At 38.8% G+C, this 21,757-nt stretch overlaps 1 protein-coding gene across 1 annotated transcript in view; it reads right to left on the bottom strand.

Moving 5' to 3' along the window:
• The window catches only part of LOC117327921, an 86,102-nt gene that overhangs the window by 37,120 nt on the left and 27,225 nt on the right, over positions 1-21,757 (bottom strand). Inside the window, exon 2 of the mRNA XM_033885166.1 lies at positions 5,455-5,702. Within this exon, the coding sequence (XP_033741057.1) occupies positions 5,455-5,702 (248 nt within the window). The remainder of the gene's footprint in view (positions 1-5,454; positions 5,703-21,757) is intronic.

Here is a 21,757-nt window from a genome sequence, read left to right as displayed (position 1 = left end):
ATAAAATGTTTGGGATCAGATTTGTGTGTACGTCCTGTATAGTTCTACACACCTACACAGTATCAATAACAGTTTCCTATACCCAGTCAATGATTTATAAGGTACAGGTACGATGTTCACAATGTTAGTTTGTAAAGTTCACAATCATTTATCACCTTATAAACAAACATCCGGTTTTCTTACTCTTTCCCTCAATATAACAGGATCCTATTTGTGATAATTTACTAAAATGCTTGAACATAGTAATAAAATAATGTGAATTACGTAACCTACGAATAATTTCTGATAAATTTTGAAAGAACGTAACTTTTAAATGACAAGCAATATATGTATCCTGTCATGCATTTACAAGAGTAATAGACTTTCAAGCAGGATTTTATGATCAATAAAAAATGTCTTTGATAGCAATCACTTTAGATAAAATTTGACATGAATTAAGAATAACACATTTATCTGAAATCTTCTCCATTGTGTCATTAAACCAGCATGTTAAATGAGACAGGCCAGCGATAGATATTATCTCCAAACAGGATTCTAAACGAGTATCATCACTTTATTTATCAGGTCCACCTGTGCATGTAGTCAAACAGTTTTATAACCTGAAATATTAGATTGTTTTTCTTTCTTTTTTTCTGTAAAAGTGCATTTACAAGGTTGAGTTTTTCCTTTCTGGGGCCGCGATCTAGTGTAGGGGAGGTAACATCAAACAGTCGGCGGCCAGGTGAGATGGTTCGTTTACCTGGTATAGGACACAGGTTGTCAGTATTTCACTCACCTGTATCCACCCACCTGTTGAGTAATGTTACAGAAGACATGTCCAACACCTATAAATTAACATGTAAAAGACATCACAGGTCGGTGGGAAAGATTGGCAATCATTCTTTACATGACTAATACCCCTGCAACTCACTATTTTCTCTTTAATTTTACCCCAAGATAGCAATTACATTTTTTATTTATCATACTCATTATTTGATATCTACAGTTATAACTAGAACATTGACAAGTCAGCAAGGGGCACCATCGTGTGGCAATATATATCTCCTCTGATCATCAAGAAATGCATATAGATGAGGTTGACATTTGACATTCAACTTCAAAAACAATTGGAAGGAATCAAAATAATACATTAAACATGTACTATAAGGGGATATTTATTTCCATCCACTTCCATATTTGGTGGGCTAACGGAAAACGAAAATATATATAACAGTAATTTGTTTTGTTTAATATTCTTAAAGTCAAATACCTTCCCCTCTCAGAGCCAGGGTCTTAGTCAGTCCACTTTGTCCTTGCCCTTTGAGCATGTGAACTTGACCTTTGGTCAACTGACTCCTGTTTAATTCTCACCAAATCTGCTTCCTAATATAATGTCATAACAAAATATTCACCAGAAAAAAAAAGATACAAAATGTAACCTAAGCCTCTGATCCAGTGACTTTGATCTTTAGTCAGCTGACTCCTGGTTTGATTTTAAGCAACTCTGTTTCATTACTAAATGAAAATATATAAAAAATTGACCTTGACCTCTGACCAGTGACCTTGATGTTTGGTCACTGTTGATTCATTGTGCAATTCTGATCAACAATCTTCATAGTGTCATAATAAAAAGTTCATCAGTAAAAGATATAAAATGTGACCTTGACCTCTGACTGCTAGTGACCTTGATGTTTGGTCACTGTTGATTCATTGTGTAATTCTGACCAACTATCTTCATAATGTCATAACAAAAAGTTCATCAGTAAAAGATATAAAATGTGACCTTGACCTCTGACCCAGTGAACTGGACCTTTAGGCAGCTGACTTTTGCATAATTCCAACTAAATTTGCTTTATAATATCATAACAAAATGTACCTGTGATCAGCCCAAAACAAAATTTGTGGACAGACAGTGATTTACGATACAGGCCCTTATTATTACATCACATTTTTGAGACAGAATTATAACAATTACTACCTACCATTAGTTTTAATCAAAATGTACAATGTATTTGACATGTGAGGTTTGAGGAGGACTCAGAACTTTGGTCCCTTTTAGACATCAATTATAAGTAATTATTTTTTACTGTTCAAAATTTCTAAAATCCACTTAATGAAGCTTCTAAATATTTAGTTTTAAGAAATTGTTTGTTATAAGTGAACTGCATCAATTGAATTTTCTGAAGCATGCAATTGTGATTGGCTTTAAGCCACTTTAATCTTCTCCAAACCTAGGAATGGTGTGACAGCGAAATATCTAACCAGGGGGGCAATATTCTCAACCAACCCTCGGCATGTGACAGAGAAATTCCTAACCTCTCAACCAATCCTCGGCATGTGACAGAGAAATCGCTAACCTCTCAACCAACCCTCGGCATGTGACAGAGAAATCGCTAACCTCTCAACCAACCCTCGGCATGTGACAGAGAAATCGCTAACCTCTCAACCAACTCTCGGCATGTGACAGAGAAATCATGACACATTATTCTCTGCAGGACAATATCTGATGTCATAATAATTCACTGGAACACCTTATCTGATGGGAGATACTATTTTATGACATCATTATGCTTTTGAACACAATGTTTGATATTAAAATCAATTGTAGAAAGAATCCTCAACAACTTCATTACATGATATTATACCCTGGAACACTAGGGGGCTGCGGTGGCCGAGTGGTTTAGGTGTCCCGACACTTTAACACTAGCCCTCCACCACTGGGTTGCGAGTTCGAAACCTACGTGGGGCAGTTGCCAGGTACTGACCGTAGGCCGGTGGTTTTTCTCCGGGTACTCCGGCTTTCCTCCACCTCCAAAACCTGGCATGTCCTTAAATGACCCTGGCTGTTAATAGGACGTTAAACAAAAACAAACCAAAACAAACCAAACCCTGGAACACTATATTTGATAAAATCCTTATTCTCTGATGAAAAGTATTTGATGACATCCTGTTTGTCAAATTAAGTCACAGAATATTATGAACAGCTCCTTCATAGAGTCACTAATATCTAATAACTTTATTTATCTTTTCTATGTAAACAAATAATGGAATTTGAGTGACCTTATAACTTTGTTCACAGTATGATATATCAAGTTCAAAAGCTACCTAATCCCAGAAACATTCAACATCAAAGTCTGTTAAACTTCAGACATCAATTTTGAGTAGATTGATTTCATATTTGTGCAAGCAATAATCACCATAAAGACACAAGTGACTTAAGGACTCGAGGTGCCAGAATTGTGGTGTAATATTTCTACATATTTATCCGTTAACTAAGGGTGATGTCAGTCCCTGTTAGGTATGTACCCCCTAGTATGTTAGTGTTGGAGTCCAGAATGTTTGAAAGTACGCAGAGAAGTTATAGAATGTTTTAGAAATCGGTCATTGGTTTACCTGTATTAAAATAATCTGGAAACCTGTATCAGCAGTGAGAAGTTCAAACTTTTAGTTACCAGAGTAACCACAACCAAGAAAGCACTGGTGGTGTTCATTGAGCAATTTTAACTCCTTAGCTATACCCGATCTAGAGTAACCACAACCAAGAAACCACTGTCGATGTTCAGTGAGAAATTTTAAGAAAGGTTTTTAATGTTGAAAAATATTGCGATACACATCACCATCCTTCACCCAGGAAATAATATTCCACATCCTATAATATAAGGTAGGGTCCAGAACAATAGTCTATAAAATGTAAAAACATCATTAAGGGATGACAGCGTTGCTATGTAACATAATCCCAGACTCCGATGTTAGATTCCGCAGAAGATTTTCCCAAGTAATTCAATGCTTATTTCCTAATTTTTTGTCTGAAGTTGGTTGTGATGAGGCTTTGTGGGGTAGTATTTTGACTGTGAGTAGGAGCACCTGTCGGGGTGAGCCTGATAAAGGGGGAATCACAAGTAATAGTTCTGGATAATTGTCAGGTGTTTACAGGGCCACAGAAACATAATCTTAGTCACCGATATGTAACATTGGAATGTATGGAAATAAAACAGTGGGTATCAGTTAGGTTTTTATGCAAGTGAACAAAATTTAACAGTTTTCTTTCTGAATTGAGCCTTGAGGAATAAAGTAGCATTATACTGTATGACCATGTTATTATAACACAGACTCTACCACCACCGGCAATAGGTAATAAGGAGGGCTTTATTAGGAATAAGATTTTGGACTGTGATTACATTTAAGGATAAACAAAATCCTCTGGAAGCAATACTTCTACTTTTCTTCATTATTAAAAGAATGACGCATCTTCGTTGGTTCAGTTTTACTTAATAAACCAATGTCAAACACTTATCATGATCACAATCAACCAGAAATGATGTAACACTACTATTTCATCATTGAATCTCTACCTGCTCAAAACAGAAATGTTTGGACATCATCACTGTTTCATCATTAATTTGTAATCTGCTCCAATTAGAAATGCTCTATCATCACTGTTTTCATCATTTCATATGCACCAATCAGGAATGTTCTAGCTAACATTACCAATTTATCATTTAATTTGCTCCAATCAGAAATGTTCCTTACAATCACTATTTCATCATCTAATCTCTACCTGCTATCTCAATCTGATGTAATTATATGTTTTAATGAAAGAAACACTGGTCTGTGGTTAAAAACCTTGTGTCAGTTACCTAACCAGCCCTACCTCTGAAACTCATATACATCTTACCTAACTTAAACCCTACAGTTAGTTGTGTTTGATGAATTCTCATCAATCTCCACCAAGGTCATGACCTTGACTAAATTTTTTTCTGTACTTGATGATATCTAAATGTTGGAAAATGAGCTAACATGTTTGTCAGGGTACCACCAGGCTGGGCCTAGCACTTAGATGTGTACCACTTGCACACACAACACCGTACTGACATGGATACACTTTGAGCTTTCAACTCCGCTGTTTAATCTATAAATCAGTTAAAAAGTAAAGTATTCTGCACTTGATTTCAAATCTGACCACAATAACATTACTGGTGGTGTCATATGGTTTATATTTTAGACCAATTTACAGTGTAAGATTGCTTTAATCAGGTATTTACTAACAATTACATCTCCAATATCAGATAGCTAGGATTTATCTTTAAATTTTCCATATCACCATTTTTGGCAGGTCTACTTTACAAGAGCTTATAGAGAATTTTGATATCACCTGAAATAATCTTAGAGGTTGAATCCATAGTATTATTAACAAGACATGTCATTTCTATTTTAAATCTTTTCCAGATTGCATGAGTTGACTCTTCAAATAATATTAAAGTCTTTAGGACCCTGAGGCCTGCTTCCAATGGTGAATAATGAAGAGCCTACACACACCACATGTGGCTCTGAGACCCCTTAACCCCTCAGGACTACTGCTGCTCTGAAATGGACTCCTAAAATCATTTCACAATTCTTATACTGTGATCCGAACTCTGGCTGTCATTCAGAACCACATGTGGCTCCTTCGATTCTCTACCCTTGAGCTTTACTCACCCTAAAAGAAGTGGTAGCTAGGCAGTTGGTATCTTCCTGATGGAACCACATGTGTTCCCCCAGATCCCCACCAATAGCACTAGAATCCTCTGCCTTGTCATCCGCAGGACACATTTGGTAACTTGGGACCTTGCGGCCATACTCAGCTGACTGAATCGTGATCATAGTGCTGGGTGGACAGTTGAGGTGTAACTTTTCTCCATCACAAGCAGAATTCTCAAAGGTAAAGAGAGTACTTGTCAGGTAGCCTGAAACATACAAATATATACTTATTGTTATTTCAATACAAAACTGGTTTGTTCTGAAATATGAATTTTGTGTACAGATATTATTTCAATTACACCACAAGGTAAGTAACGGTTAGATCATGAGCGGCCCCAGTTTCACCAACATTCCTTATCCAATCATGATAGAATCTGAAAAAAATTACTAAGTAAAAAGAATTTTCTTTAAATCCAATACTTATTTAGCACCAAACTTAAGAGGACTAATGGTCTAATAGCCATCGTCTCTCATAAGGATTTCACTGCAAATGCTTTGGATTATATAAAGAATAGGAAAACAAAATTGCCATACACTGCCATATTCAACTTCCAGTTTTAATCTTTTTTAAATTAAAACATGCATGTAAACACCAATAGCTATCAAAGGGGAATAACTCTTGCAGATGTGTATAGTATTTCAAAACTTGTCATCTGTAATTCAGACTACAGATTCATGAAACAACTGATCCTGGGGTCAGGTTTGTCATTGATGATATCACTTTGGAAATTTTACTTCTCCTTATCTGTAATTTTCAAGCCAACATTCAACAATCAATATAACATTAGTCAGTGTAGCCATACTAGTGTATCACCCATAGAGTAAAGACCACAATCAGGCCTTTTATTGGACGCATTTCATTGAATACAAAAAAGAAAATTGAATCAAATCTAATCCACCAAGGAGACATTGAATCCATTATTCATCAAATTACCTTAGATGTTTTTAAATTCCATATTACATTAAATCAAATGAAATTCTCTTGAATTGCCCACAGTGGAATTTGTCATGAGATGGTATTTTTTGTACACTGTTGGTTTGTAGGTATCATGGAAGGAATGTGTTGACAATCATACAACAATCTTGGCCATCAGGGAAGAAGTGTCAAGATTAATCACCCCAGTGGTGGGGACCAAGATATCAGAGCTGTCCCCACTGATATTGTGACAAACCAATTTTAACTTATGACATAGAAATGACAACGTTAACTGTTATTAACTTTATAAACAGGTTTTATTTCCCAGCCATTTCACCCCTCGACTCCTGTCCTGAAGTCCACCTGATCCCTGAGTAAACACGGCCCTGGTGGTTACTGATCCTCTCTCTGGTCGTTATGTCCTAATCATGACCCCCCCATCACATTTGTACAGTACCAACGAACTTTAACCTCTCTAAGTGACAGGACCAGTGGCAGGACACACAATACATACAAATTGGCATGGTTATTTAAGGTAAAAGTTACCACTGGTCAGAAGATGTGTACAACTTGATGCTGAGGCTGAAGTTTTCATACAAACACTGTACAAAAATAATGGTATTTTTAATACATTTTTGTATATTAATATAAGGTCCTAATAAAATCGTCCTGTACATTCCTTTTCAATCTTTCTATAGCAAAATAATACTTAGCAGGTACCCCGATAATAGGAGGCCAACAGATTTCTTAGCAGGTACCCTGAGAATTTGAAGGCCACAGAATATTTAGCAAGTAGCCTGAGAATATTTGAAGCCCACTCTATCTGTATATCTACTGATGTTTATCAACACCTTTCTTCTATTAAGTCTTATTTTGATAAAAAAATAACATAAGTTTTTTGAATAACTTAACTAAACTTTCCAAATTAGTTTTCACTCGAGTACAAAAAACACTTTCAATCAAAGGCAGTTTTTCAGCACATATATTTCAAATAATGTCCTTTATTCAAAAAAAATTACACAAATATTTTAATTTTACAATCAAGATCAAAGAATTTATAAATTAATTGAAATTTAATATAAAAGTTTAAATTTTGATAGACTGTTCATGACTTATGGTAAATAATTAAAATGTAATTTTCACACTATAAATATTTCAACATAGGATCTAGATAAAAAGATCAAAGGAAACACAAAGGGAATTTATTATAGGTTTAGTGCAGACATGTATTTGATATTGAAGTAAATGGTACAGTGAATGAACATGTATTACACAGCTGTAAAGCTAAGGTAAACTGCTAGTAAACCATTAAGGTAGATGAACCGTAGCAAGCTAATAACCACACTTACCGACATGCTCCATTAAATGTGTCACAAAACCTACTAGCTAAACATAATTGGGCTAAATGTAGCATTCAATCACTTACTTTAGAAAATCACAGCATATTTCAAGAACAAAAATAATTTACTAAAACAACATATCTGCTATTTCTAAAATAAGCTTTGTAATGTTAAATACTTTTTTTCATATACCTCAACAGGGCCAAAATATTAGTGTAACTTTGACCCCTGTATAAGGAGGAATGTCGGTCTTGACCTCTATACAGGTGACAGATGGTACGTGTAACCTTGACCTCTATAAAGATATAGAAATAGAAATAGGATTGTCAGAATAATCTTGACCTCTACAGGGGTAGATATAGGACTGCCAATATGACCTCTATATATATAGGCAAAACGATTGTATGTTTATAGCTTTGTTTAAACTAGTAGGATACATGTGTAATATTGAACTCTCTCTATATATAGAAATAGGATTATCAGAATAACCTTGACCTCTACAGGGGTAGATATAGGACTGCCAATATGACCTCTATATATAGGCAAAAGGATTGTATGTTTATAGCTTTGTTTAAACTAGTAGGATACATGTGTAATATTGAACTCTCTCTATAAATAGAAATAGGATAATCAGAATAACCTTGACCTCTACAGGGGTATAAGTAGGATGGTCAATGAAAACTTGCCCCAGAGATCTAATGATGAAGAAGCAGGTTGTCTGAGTAGAGTATCCTTGATCTATACAGGGGTAGAAATACGAGTAACCTTGACCTCTACTAAGGTAGGGGTAAGAGGAGCGTTGGTCACTACTGGGGTAGGGGTAAGAGGAACGTTGGTCACTACTGGGGTAGGGGTAAGAGGAACGCTGGTCACTACTGGGGTAGGGGTAAGAGGAACGCTGGTCACTACTGGGGTAGGGGTAAGAGGAACGCTGGTCACTACTGGAGTAGGGGTAAGAGGAACGCTGGTCACTACTGGGGTAGGGGTAAGAGGAACGCTGGTCACTACTGGGGTAGGGGTAAGAGGAGCGTTGGTCACTACTGGGGTGGGGGTAAGAGGAACGCTGGTCACTACTGGGGTAGGGGTAAGAGGAACGCTGGTCACTACTGGGGTAGGGGTAAGAGGAGCGTTGGTCACTACTGGAGTAGGGGTAAGAGGAACGCTGGTCACTACTGGAGTAGGGGTAAGAGGAACGCTGGTCACTACTGGGGTAGGGGTAAGAGGAACGCTGGTCACTACTGGGGTAGGGGTAAGAGGAACGCTGGTCACTACTGGGGTAGGGGTAAGAGGAACGCTGGTCACTACTGGGGTAGGGGTAAGAGGAACGCTGGTCACTACTGGAGTAGGGGTAAGAGAAACGCTAGTCACTACTGGGGTAGGGGTAAGAGAAACGCTGGTCACTACTGGGGTAGGAGTAAGAGGAACGCTGGTCACTACTGGGGTAGGGGTAAGAGAAACCTTGACCTCTACTGGGGTAGGGGTAAGAGGAACGCTGGTCACTACTGGGGTAGGGGAAAGAGGAACGCTGGTCACTACTGGGGTAATTATATACATTGCGTATATGCTTTCAAATTAGCATGAAACCCATTAAAAATGGTATTAAAACCTGAACAAAATACATATGTATATCCCTTAATATGTTTTCCTTATTTACTTATCAATGAAATAATCTGAAGTATTTCTATTCAAATAGGTCTTTTCAATAACTGAGGAGGTCTTAGTAGTAATAGACTTTGTAATAGGAACTCACTTTTCACTTGATACTACACAACAGTGAAGGTCAGACTAACAATAGGACGAGTAGATGACATATTCATTCAATTTTCCTCTATCCCCCATACAGGTATCCAATTTAGGTACAAACCAATTACTACAGTCAACATTTACACCGCAAACAAAATTCCTCAAGAATAAATTTCAAAGAATGTTTGTCATAGTTTACAAAACTTGTGTAGAAATAGGTCAGGGGGAAATAGATGGCACAACTTTACAACTTTATTCCATTGGATTAGATATCCCCTAACAACAACTTTACAACTTTATTTCATTGGATTAGATATCCCCTAACAACAACTTTACAACTTATTTCATTGGATTAGATATCCCCCTAACAACAACTTTACAACTTATTTCATTGGATTAGATATCCCCCTAACGACAATTTAACAACTTTATTTCATTGGATTAGATATCCCCTAACAACAACTTTACAACTTTATTCCATTGGATTAGATATCCCCTAACAACAACTTTACAACTTTATTCCATTGGATTAGATATCCCCCTAACGACAACTTTACAACTTAATTCCATTGGATTAGATATCCCCCTAACGACAACTTTACAACTTTATTCCATTGGATTAGATATCCCCCCCCCCCCCCTAACAACAACTTTATTCCATTGGATTAGATATCCCCCTAATGAGAACATTACAATCTTATTCCATTGGATTAGATATCCCCCTAACGACAACTTTACAACTTTATTTCATTGGATTAGATATCCCCCTAACAACAACATTACAACTTTATTCCATTGGATTTGATATCCCCCTAACAACAATTTAACAACTTTATTTCATTGGATTAGATATCCCCCTAACGACAATTTAACAACTTTATTTCATTGGATTAGATATCCCCTAACAACACGAACATACCGCAGCCTCCCAAAACACACATACGCACTCACCACATGCATGCATGTCGCACGCACAGGAGGCCGTCCTTAAATGACCTTAGCTGTTCATAGGACGTTAAACAAAATAAACCAAACCAAACCAAACAACAACTTTATTTCATTTGATTAGATATCCCCCCTAACAACAATTTTATTTCATTGGATTAGATATCCCCCTAATGACAGCATTACAGTTTTATTTCATTGGATTAGATATCCCTCTAACAACAACTTTATTCCATTGGATTAGATATCCCTCTAACAACAATTTTATTTCATTGGATTAGATATCCCCATAACAACAGAAGCTTTTTTTTTCATTCTTTTGATTGGTTCATACTGTCTACTAAAATATTCCTTATATATAGATCCAGTCCTCCTCCCTCAGGTGGTCATTGTTGAAATAAATAAGGAAGTTTTTGAAAATACACTACAAAACTTTGGCAGTAAAATTCGGCCTTTGAACACAGTTCCCACAAAACAACAAGAATGAAGTAATGAGGTTAGATTTAACATCAAAATTCCTTTATGGGAGAGAACCCAACCTTTGTGGTATTCTAGTGACATGCCTGGTACGTAGCTAGTATCCCAACCTGCAGTCTGGCAGGAGAAACATGGACTGGACAGGGGTTATGGACCTAGCTACATACCTGTAAGCAGTAGGTGGAAATATTCCTTGAAATTTTCCATAGGAAAGCACTACAGAATTTAAATATTTCCTTATTTAATGTATTTCTATAACTCAAATGATATTTCCCTATTGAATAAGTTAAGAGTTTCCATAAATTAAAGAATGTTCATGAAAATGGTGCCTGGACACTTGGACTGGACAATTGGACGAAGGCCAATACACAAACTCAAGGTAAGGAATTTGATTAATGCAGAAGAATGAAAAACAACATATGAAAGAAGTTTTTCTAACTACAACAGACATGGACGTTGCCTGATAAATACAGAATACTGAAGCTACGACGGGATACTGAGTAACAGCACAAGGACTGAACAACTTGTTAGATGTCCATTTGGACTATAAACAAAACAGGGACCTGCAGTGAATCCGATTCTGATCAGATTAAATGATCACTAGACTTATTATTGGTCACTTAAACAGTGACTGATATGACGGACCAAGATATCTTTAATTAACACACACTCTCTGTATAAGAATTAATCCAATCCAGTTTTTCCACACAGCCCGCTGGTTCTTAGTTACCTTGTCACCATGTAGAAGACCTGTTTACTTTTTTGTACAAACACAAGCATTACTATGGGTGTAACATCAATCACTAAATCATCTTTTCTTATTTGTGTGGGAAAGTAGATTTCCTAGTTAAGAAATGCCAATACATTACAAAACCTTACATGAAACTTTAAGTAAAAAGCTACGAATACTTGTTTTATTTCAAAAAATGTCCACAAACAAAATCGGGCAGCATTCCTCAATTCTATCAATAGATTCTTATCAAACAAATTGTATTCAATAACGATGATGACGTGAATCACCATGAAGAAAAGATCACCTCAACCACATCAAAATCAATGTCACACAGAAGCTTTAGATCTAAAATACCTATATGATTTATAAAGATTAACCCACATGTTTGCTCTAAAAGCACTTCAGAAAACAGTGCCCAACAATCTATTTTTTCAGGTACACCAGTTAAAAAATCAAATTAAACTATGCAATAAAAAACCTTAGTTAAATCTCCTGTGCTTTTCTTTTTATTTTGTACTTTGAATTTTCAAATACTTGAAGGAATTTTTCAATACTTTTCAAGCCTAGAGGAATTTATTTCTAGCCAAGTTTCGTGTCCCCATCTATTAGCATTTACTGAGAGCGGTTTTGTACTGAATGGGAAAGGCCAGGTTTCTGGGTGTTAGGGCACTTGAGCTTCCCAGTTCCCGCTCACAACAAATAAACGTAAACCCCAACATAAAACCCCAACGTGAGACACCTTATCCCTTGTTATTGAAGGCATGTGATACTCCTCCACATAAACCTCTTAATGATTTCTTTGAAACTCAAGGTCGTTCAGGTAGTAGATTGCGACATCTCTCCTCATTCTACAAATTTAAACTATACAAAAATTACCATATAAATTTATTTGGAGATCCCCTTTTGTGGGTTCGTTTGTTGTTTGGTTATTCTAGAAACGAACAGACAATAACATTTTTTTCTTCTGTAGCTTCCTTGTTTGGTCAGTAATTTGAAAAATCACGAAGGTAGAATTTGATTGGATGCATATGTTAACCGACAAAATGGAAATTTGTGGAACAGGGACAACACATCCTTTGTCATATGGTTATAGCAAGGACTTAATCAGTTCTGAAACATCACGCGGATCATGGACTTAAACAGTTCCTAAACATCACACGAATCATGTAAAAATATGTTTAAAAGACATGTACTTCAGATTTGAGAAGTTAACACTCAGTATTCTCTGATGTAAATTTTAACATTAAGTTTAACGGTGCATAATGTGTGCTACAGCAAATGAAAAAAAAAATTTTACCGGGTAAGAGTATAAAAAGATTACCTTTTAGAATGACTGTTAACTAGAAATTCAGAAATACCATTGTCTGAGGTAACAGTTATGACAGATTGAACAATATAAAGTAATGAAAGCAATAGATAGCCATCTCAGTGTGGCAGAGGTTTAATGTCCCGCAGCTGGGTTATCCAGCCCCTCAGTTCTAGCCTTTGTTCTCCAATACCTTGCTAAACATCCAGGTAATTTCAGAGAATCCTGATTAATTCGAAAAACACCAATACGACCATTATCAATTTTGTTACCAATTCTCTACTGCCTCAACCCTTTTGACAACTGTTCCTAATCTTGCCTGACATTAGATTTTCCAATTCTTTACCAATATTACACACTCCGCAGCATATGTTGTTTCATCCTTTCAGATTAATCACTGAACCTGACAGATGTTACTATGTTATATTTCAGTCTTCAGGCAAAGACTGCTAGGAAATCTTTTAAATGAAAGACAGTTGCTGTTTTCTCACATGAATTCAATCACAAACTCCATTCTTTGTACAAATGTCATCAAGCGATGCGACAGTTTTCAGACAAAAAACAAGTTATTATTTAGATCCTGATCAGATCAAAATGATACACAAATATGTTATTACATAACCATTATATATATTCAAATAAATTCTCATAACATTACCAAATAGGATAAACATCTCAATCCTAAAACAAGCCAAGAAGTTACATTTCACAAATCCCAGGTAAAAATTCAAACATATTTAACTCTGGTTCAAAGAAAATTCCCTCTAGATCAGTAAAAATGTTAACTGTCTATATAGCTAGTAAATAAACATAAAGGGAAAGCTACTTTTGATAATTTTGTCATGTCACTTGGACTTTGTTGCCAATGATATTCTACTGAATTGTTGTATGTTAATTTTAATTTACATAAAATATATGGTATATGAATATTTTATTTTTTCTTAATTTCGTTTTCAAATTTCACATTTCCAGTTTGAATTACTAGACCAGATTGAGAGAAAACCACAAGGTTATATCCTACTTAAAAATAAAGACAAAATTAGTCTCGCTACACACTAAATACAATAAGACTATTCTATACCTTCTGATGTCTCTACCCAGTATACACATTACATAACTTATAAAATATCTGTAAATCCATGCCAATTCACAATGATGCAACTTTTCACAAGATATTATGAGGCAAGTCCAAAGAAATTGTCTCTCCTTCCCTCCCACTGAGCTCTACCCAATTTCTTGTTCATTTTCTCTGCTGGAAACCTGTTCTCTTACCCAAGGTTAGAAAATCAATGGACATTGTAGGTATGTACAGGTACATACAGCCAATATATTGTAACAGTTTGTCTAAGTGTCTCTCGCCTATACAGAATAGGTCTAGACTAGGATTATGAAATAAAGCTAATAATTAGCTTATATTCATTAAAGCACTAGCCAAGGTTCATGGTAGGGGGCAGCACCATTCACAGTGAAATAGCTGGTTCAATCAAATGTTTAGTTATCTTGAAAAAGCTTTCTGTTACTTGGAAGTAAAAAAGCCTTAAAACAGAAAAAAATGTACCTTTAGCAAATGCATTGAAAATTGAAATACACAGAACTCCAAAAATCCTTTGCTATTTTTCTGGATACCCCTGAACTTAAATAGGTTTCATCCAATGGTATAAAGCTAACTTTTAACAGTTATGGACATAGTTGTGGTCAGATAATTCAATACAGTGGCAAATGAAGTGGTCAAAATACCATAATCTTGTTAGATAATCTGAACGAATATGGGTTTAGTTGCTGACCACTACCCTCATAAGTGGTCACACCTACACAAGTGGTCAAGATGCAATTATTGTACATCTGGGTAAGTTATTCACACAGCACATACATGTAGTTGGTAGACACTCGGACAAGAAACCATTGCCACAACAAATACAGGTGGTTTGTAGACTCTCAGACTGGGAACCATTCACACAACACATACAGGTGGTTGGTAGACTCTCAGACTGGGAACCATTCACACAACACATACAGGTGGTTGGTAGACTCTCAGACTGGGAACCATTCACACGACACATACAGGTGGTTGGTAGACTCGGACTGGGAACCATTCACACAACACATACAGGTGGTTGGTAGACTCTCAGACTGGGAACCATTCACACAGCACATACACCTGGTTGGTAGGCTCTCAGACTGGGAACCATTCACACAACACATACAGGTGGTTGGTAGGCTCTCAGACTGGGAACCATTCACACAACACATACAGGTGGTTGGTAGACTCGGACTGGGAACCATTCACACAACACATACAGGTGGTTGGTAGACTCGGACTGGGAACCATTCACACAACACATACAGGTGGTTGGTAGACTTGGACTGGGAACCATTCACATAACACATACAGGTGGTTGGTTGACTCTCAGACTGGGAACCATTCACACAACACATACAGGTGGTTGGTAGACTCTCAGACTGGGAACCATTCACACAACACATACAGGTGGTTGGTAGACTCTCGGACTGAGAACCATTCACACAACACATACAGGTGGTTGGTAGACACTCGGACTGGGAACCATTCACACAACACATACAGGTGGTTGGTAGACTCTCGGACTGAGAACCATTCACACAACACATACAGGTGGTTGGTAGACTCCGACTGGGAACCATTCACACAACACATACAGGTGGTTGGTAGACTCTCCGACTGGGAACCATTCACACAGCACATACAGGTGGTTGGTAGACTCTCGGACTGGGAACCATTCACACAACACATACAGGTGGTTGGTAGACTCTCAGACTGGGAACCATTCACACAACACATACAGGTGGTTGGTAGACTCTCAGACTGGGAACCATTCACACAACACATACAGGTGGTTGGTAGACTCTCAGACTGGGAACCATTCACACAACACATACAGGTGGTTGGTAGACTCTCGGACTGGGAACCATTCACACAACACATACACCTGGTTGGTAGACTCTCAGACTGGGAACCATTCACACAACACATACAGGTGGTTGGTAGACTCTCGGACTGGGAACCATTCACACAACACATACAGGTGGTTGGTAGATTCTCAGACTGGGAACCATTCACACAACACATACAGGTGGTTGGTAGACTCTCAGACTGGGAACCATTCACACAACACATACAGGTGGTTGGTTGACTCTCAGACTGGGAACCAATCACACAACACATACAGGTGGTTGGTAGACTCGGACTGGGAACCATTCACACAACACATACAGGTGGTTGGTAGACTCTCAGACTGGGAACCATTCACACAGCACATACAGGTGGTTGGTAGACTCAGACTGGGAACCATTCACACAGCACATACAGGTGGTTGGTAGGCTCTCAGACTGGGAACCATTCACACAACACATACAGGTGGTTGGTAGACTCTCCGACTGGGAACCAATCACACAGCACATACAGGTGGTTGGTAGACTCTCCGACTGGGAACCAATCACACAGCACATACAGGTGGTTGGTAGACTCTCCGACTGGGAACCAATCACACAACACATACAGGTGGTTGGTAGGCTCTCAGACTGGGAACCATTCACACAACACATACAGGTGGTTGGTAGGCTCTCAGACTGGGAACCATTCACACAGCACATACAGGTGGTTGGTAGACTCAGACTGGGAACCATTCACACAGCACATACAGGTGGTTGGTAGACTCTCAGACTGGGAACCAATCACACAACACATACAGGTGGTTGGTAGACTCAGACTGAGAACCATTCACACAACACATACAGGTGGTTGGTAGGCTCTCAGACTGGGAACCATTCACACAACACATACAGGTGGTTGGTAGACTCTCCGACTGGGAACCAATCACACAGCACATACAGGTGGTTGGTAGACTCTCCGACTGGGAACCAATCACACAGCACATACAGGTGGTTGGTAGACTCTCCGACTGGGAACCAATCACACAACACATACAGGTGGTTGGTAGGCTCTCAGACTGGGAACCATTCACACAACACATACAGGTGGTTGGTAGGCTCTCAGACTGGGAACCATTCACACAGCACATACAGGTGGTTGGTAGACTCAGACTGGGAACCATTCACACAGCACATACAGGTGGTTGGTAGACTCTCAGACTGGGAACCAATCACACAACACATACAGGTGGTTGGTAGACTCAGACTGAGAACCATTCACACAACACATACAGGTGGTTGGTAGGCTCTCAGACTGGGAACCATTCACACAACACATACAGGTGGTTGGTAGACTCAGACTGGGAACCATTCACACAACACATACAGGTGGTTGGTAGACACTCGGACTGGGAACCATTCACACAACACATACAGGTGGTTGGTAGACACTCGGACTGGGAACCATTCACACAACACATACAGGTGGTTGGTAGACTCTCGGACTGGGAACCAATCACACAGCACATACAGGTGGTTGGTAGACTCTCAAACTGGGAACCATTCACACAGCACATACAGGTGGTTGGTAGACTCAGACTGGGAACCATTCACACAGCACATACAGGTGGTTGGTTGACTCTCCGACTGGGAACCATTCACACAACACATACAGGTGGTTGGTAGAATCTCGGACTGGGAACCATTCACACAACACATACAGGTGGTTGGTAGACTCTCAGACTGGGAACCATTCACACAACTCATACAGGTGGTTGGTAGACTCTCGGACTGAGAACCATTCACACAACACATACAGGTGGTTGGTAGACTCTCGGACTGAGAACCATTCACACAACAAATACAGGTGGTTTGTAGACTCTCAGACTGGGAACCATTCACACAACACATACAGGTAGTTGGTAGACTCTCAGACTGGGAACCAATCACACAACACATACAGGTGGTTGGTAGACTCTCAGACTGGGAACCATTCACACAACACATACAGGTGGTTGGTAGACTCTCAGACTGGGAACCATTCACACAACACATACAGGTGGTTGGTAGACACTAGACTGGGAACCATTCACACAACACATACAGGTGGTTGGTTGACTCTCAGACTGGGAACCATTCACACAACACATACAGGTGTTTGGTAGACACTCAGACTGGGAACCAATCACACAGCACATACAGGTGGTTGGTAGACTCAGACTGGGAACCATTCACACAACACATACAGGTGGTTGGTAGACTCTCAGACTGGGAACCATTCACACAACACATACAGGTGGTTGGTAGACTCAGACTGGGAACCAATCACACAGCACATACAGGTGGTTGGTAGACTCTCCGACTGGGAACCATTCACACAACACATACAGGTGGTTGGTAGACTCTCAGACTGGGAACCATTCACACAACACATACAGGTGGTTGGTAGACTCTCCGACTGGGAACCAATCACACAGCACATACAGGTGGTTGGTAGACTCTCAGACTGGGAACCATTCACACAACACATACAGGTGGTTGGTAGACTCAGACTGGAAACCAATCACACAGCACATACAGGTGGTTGGTAGACTCTCAGACTGGGAACCATTCACACAGCACATACAGGTGGTTGGTAGACTCGGACTGGGAACCATTCACACAACACATACAGGTGGTTGGTAGACTCTCGGACTGGGAACCATTCACACAGCACATACAGGTGGTTGGTAGACTCGGACTGGGAACCAATCACACAACACATACAGGTGGTTGGTAGACTCTCGGACTGGGAACCATTCACACAGCACATACAGGTGGTTGGTAGACTCTCAGACTGAGAACCATTCACAGAACACATACAGGTGGTCGGTAGACTCTCAGACTGGGAACCATTCACACAACACATACAGGTAGTTGGTAGACTCTCGGACTGGGAACCATTCACACAGCACATACAGGTGGTTGGTAGACTCTCAGACTGGGAACCATTCACAGAACACATACAGGTGGTCGGTAGACTCTCAGACTGGGAACCATTCACACAACACATACAGGTAGTTGTAGACTCTCGAACTGGGAACCATTCACACAACACATACAGGTGGTTGGTAGACTCTCAGACTGGGAACCAATCACACAACACATACACCTGGTTGGTAGACTCTCAGACTGAGAACCATTCACACAACACATACAGGTGGTTGGTAGACTCTCGGACTGGGAACCATTCACACAACACATACAGGTGGTTGGTAGACTCTCAGACTGGGAACCATTCACACAACACATACAGGTGGTTGGTAGACTCTCAGACTGGGAACCAATCACACAACACATACACCTGGTTGGTAGACTCTCAGACTGGGAACCAATCACACAACACATACAGGTGGTTGGTAGACTCTCGACTGGGAACCATTCACACAACACATACAGGTGGTTGGTAGACTCTCAGACTGGGAACCAATCACACAACACATACAGGTGGTTGGTAGACTCTCGAACTGGGAACCAATTCACACAACACATACACCTGGTTGGTAGACTCTCGAACTGGGAACCATTCACACAACACATACAGGTGGTTGGTAGACTCTCGAACTGGGAACCAATCACACAACACATACAGGTGGTTGGTAGACTCAGACTGGAAACCATTCACACAACACATACAGGTGGTTGGTAGACTCTCAGACTGGGAACCATTCACACAACACGTACAGGTGGTTGGTAGACTCTCAGACTGGGAACCATTCACACAACACATACAGGTGGTTGGTAGACTCTCGAACTGGGAACCAATCACAGAACACATGCAGGTGGTTGGTAGACTCGGACTGGGAACCAATCACACAGCATAGCCGATAGACCAGAAAATATATAATTTCTTTTTAGCCAATTATGCAGGAACAGCCACACAGTACATGGATGGGGAGTCAACCTGATCTGTAGTTATACAGGGCACAGATTTTAAAATGGCAGGCACCTATTTCATTGAGAATCCTTCTCTTGTCATGTCAAACCTGTATAAATCTATAGGTAAAGATAGACTTATTTACATTTATTTCACAACAATTGCGAAACCAGTTATATCCCCAGATGGAACGGTGCTAGGGGTCTAACTATTGGAGGAAACCAGAATACCTGGAGAAAACTTAACTGGTCATACCTTACTATATGTCAAATTGGAGAAATGAAACATTGTCACCTAGGTTAAAGCTGATTGTTTTATCACTGTGCCACCTGATCATTCACCTACTGTATATAAATATCTGTATAAATGTAGCACAAAAATCTGTCCATATTGTTCATCGTCTGTTTGTTTTGTAAAAGGTGTGGGTCATTGCAGCTTGTAACGGAGCATAAATGCTTCTTTGGCTCTGTTGGTAGAGCCAGGGAAACATGGGTTCGATTCCTGTTGGGACGGCCAGCAGGAATGTATTTGCCAGTTTTTCACAGTTTTAGAAAGGTTTCACTGTTAATTAGGTACATGTTCCTCTCATACCTGCACTTTTGACCCCACCTGTGGAATATACCTGTTCTTAATAAGGTGTTGTCACACCTGCCAATATGATTACCTTTCACATCAAACCAACATGGCAGTATATTTATTAACCTCATATCAAAGAGCAAATGTAAACAGAATCACTTTCCTACATGATCAACACCGCCCTAGAATGACATAATCTGACAAAATCACATGTATCAATACATACCAAACCTGGGTGGTCGACAATCCACTACAGATTCTACCCACTTATTATCTCAAATTTCATTCTGAGCTTTTAATGATTCAATTAAAATTCACATCCCTCCATGGTATTATTGCCTTGATCTATTAGGTAGATATACAATACCTAGAACAGATGAATTAAAATTTACAACCATGGTCGCTGTTTTCTGGTCTTGTGAACAACAACCATTTATACTTCATGGTAGATACAATTTAATAGGTTTTAGGAGGTCATCAGGAGGCTCAGCTATACGATACCCAAATCAATAAACGGGTCCCACACAAAAAATCTGATTTACAGACAGTACACAGGTCGGTACACCGATTTTTTCATTTCCTGAAAATTGTTGTCTATAATGAATCTATTTTGATGATAAGAAACTGCATTGACAGCTATCATTTATGAGAGTTCTCCTTAAGATCTGTTATCTCACACCCTCATCAGTATTAAACTCACATTATATTGTGCTGGTATTGGGTGATCATTAATTGGAGTATTAATATCCCACTACCCTTAAACACATCATAGTTAATCATTTCATATGTCCTATATGATATTCGTATACTAGCTCTTGTGTAAGATTATACAACAGTAAAGTTATACTGTAACATTTATAACGCATGTTATCTTACTACAGTATCTGATATGATAATACTACAATACACATACAACATCTCTAAGTTTTGTTGGTGAATGGGCAAAGGCTACCAAATGCTATTATAGAAGGGTTAATATAGTAAGAATAGAACCACGTTACCCTGGGTTACCAGTGGTAACTATGATGACAACAGCTAATATCATATCGTATTCTCAAGTGGTTGGGCTAATCAGGCTGAAATATCCAAACCAAGAAATGATCAATGATCATAATATTAGAGTTCTTCAAAATAACATGAAGCAGTGTCCACAACAAACAATGACCTCTTATATAAAGACACCTTTGAGGATTACAGAGAGATTTTATTCTAGTTAATATACAGCTTTCACCAGCACATGTGTGTTGACCAAATGGGAGGTCATGAAATGGTACAGAACATTCATAGATCATATCCAGTTATAGCAGAATTACAGAGGATGTCATGTTGGACAGATTTTAAGGTGACGGTAACAGATCACATGCTGACATTTCCTGAAGGATAACGTGTAAGATAGCTTGTT

The sequence above is a fragment of the Pecten maximus genome, chromosome 5 (assembly GCF_902652985.1).
Source record: "Pecten maximus chromosome 5, xPecMax1.1, whole genome shotgun sequence".
In the NCBI taxonomy this organism is placed as follows: Eukaryota; Metazoa; Mollusca; class Bivalvia; order Pectinida; family Pectinidae; genus Pecten; species Pecten maximus.
Note: the sequence above shows the minus strand (reverse complement) of the source record. Positions and strands in the feature narration are given on the sequence as shown.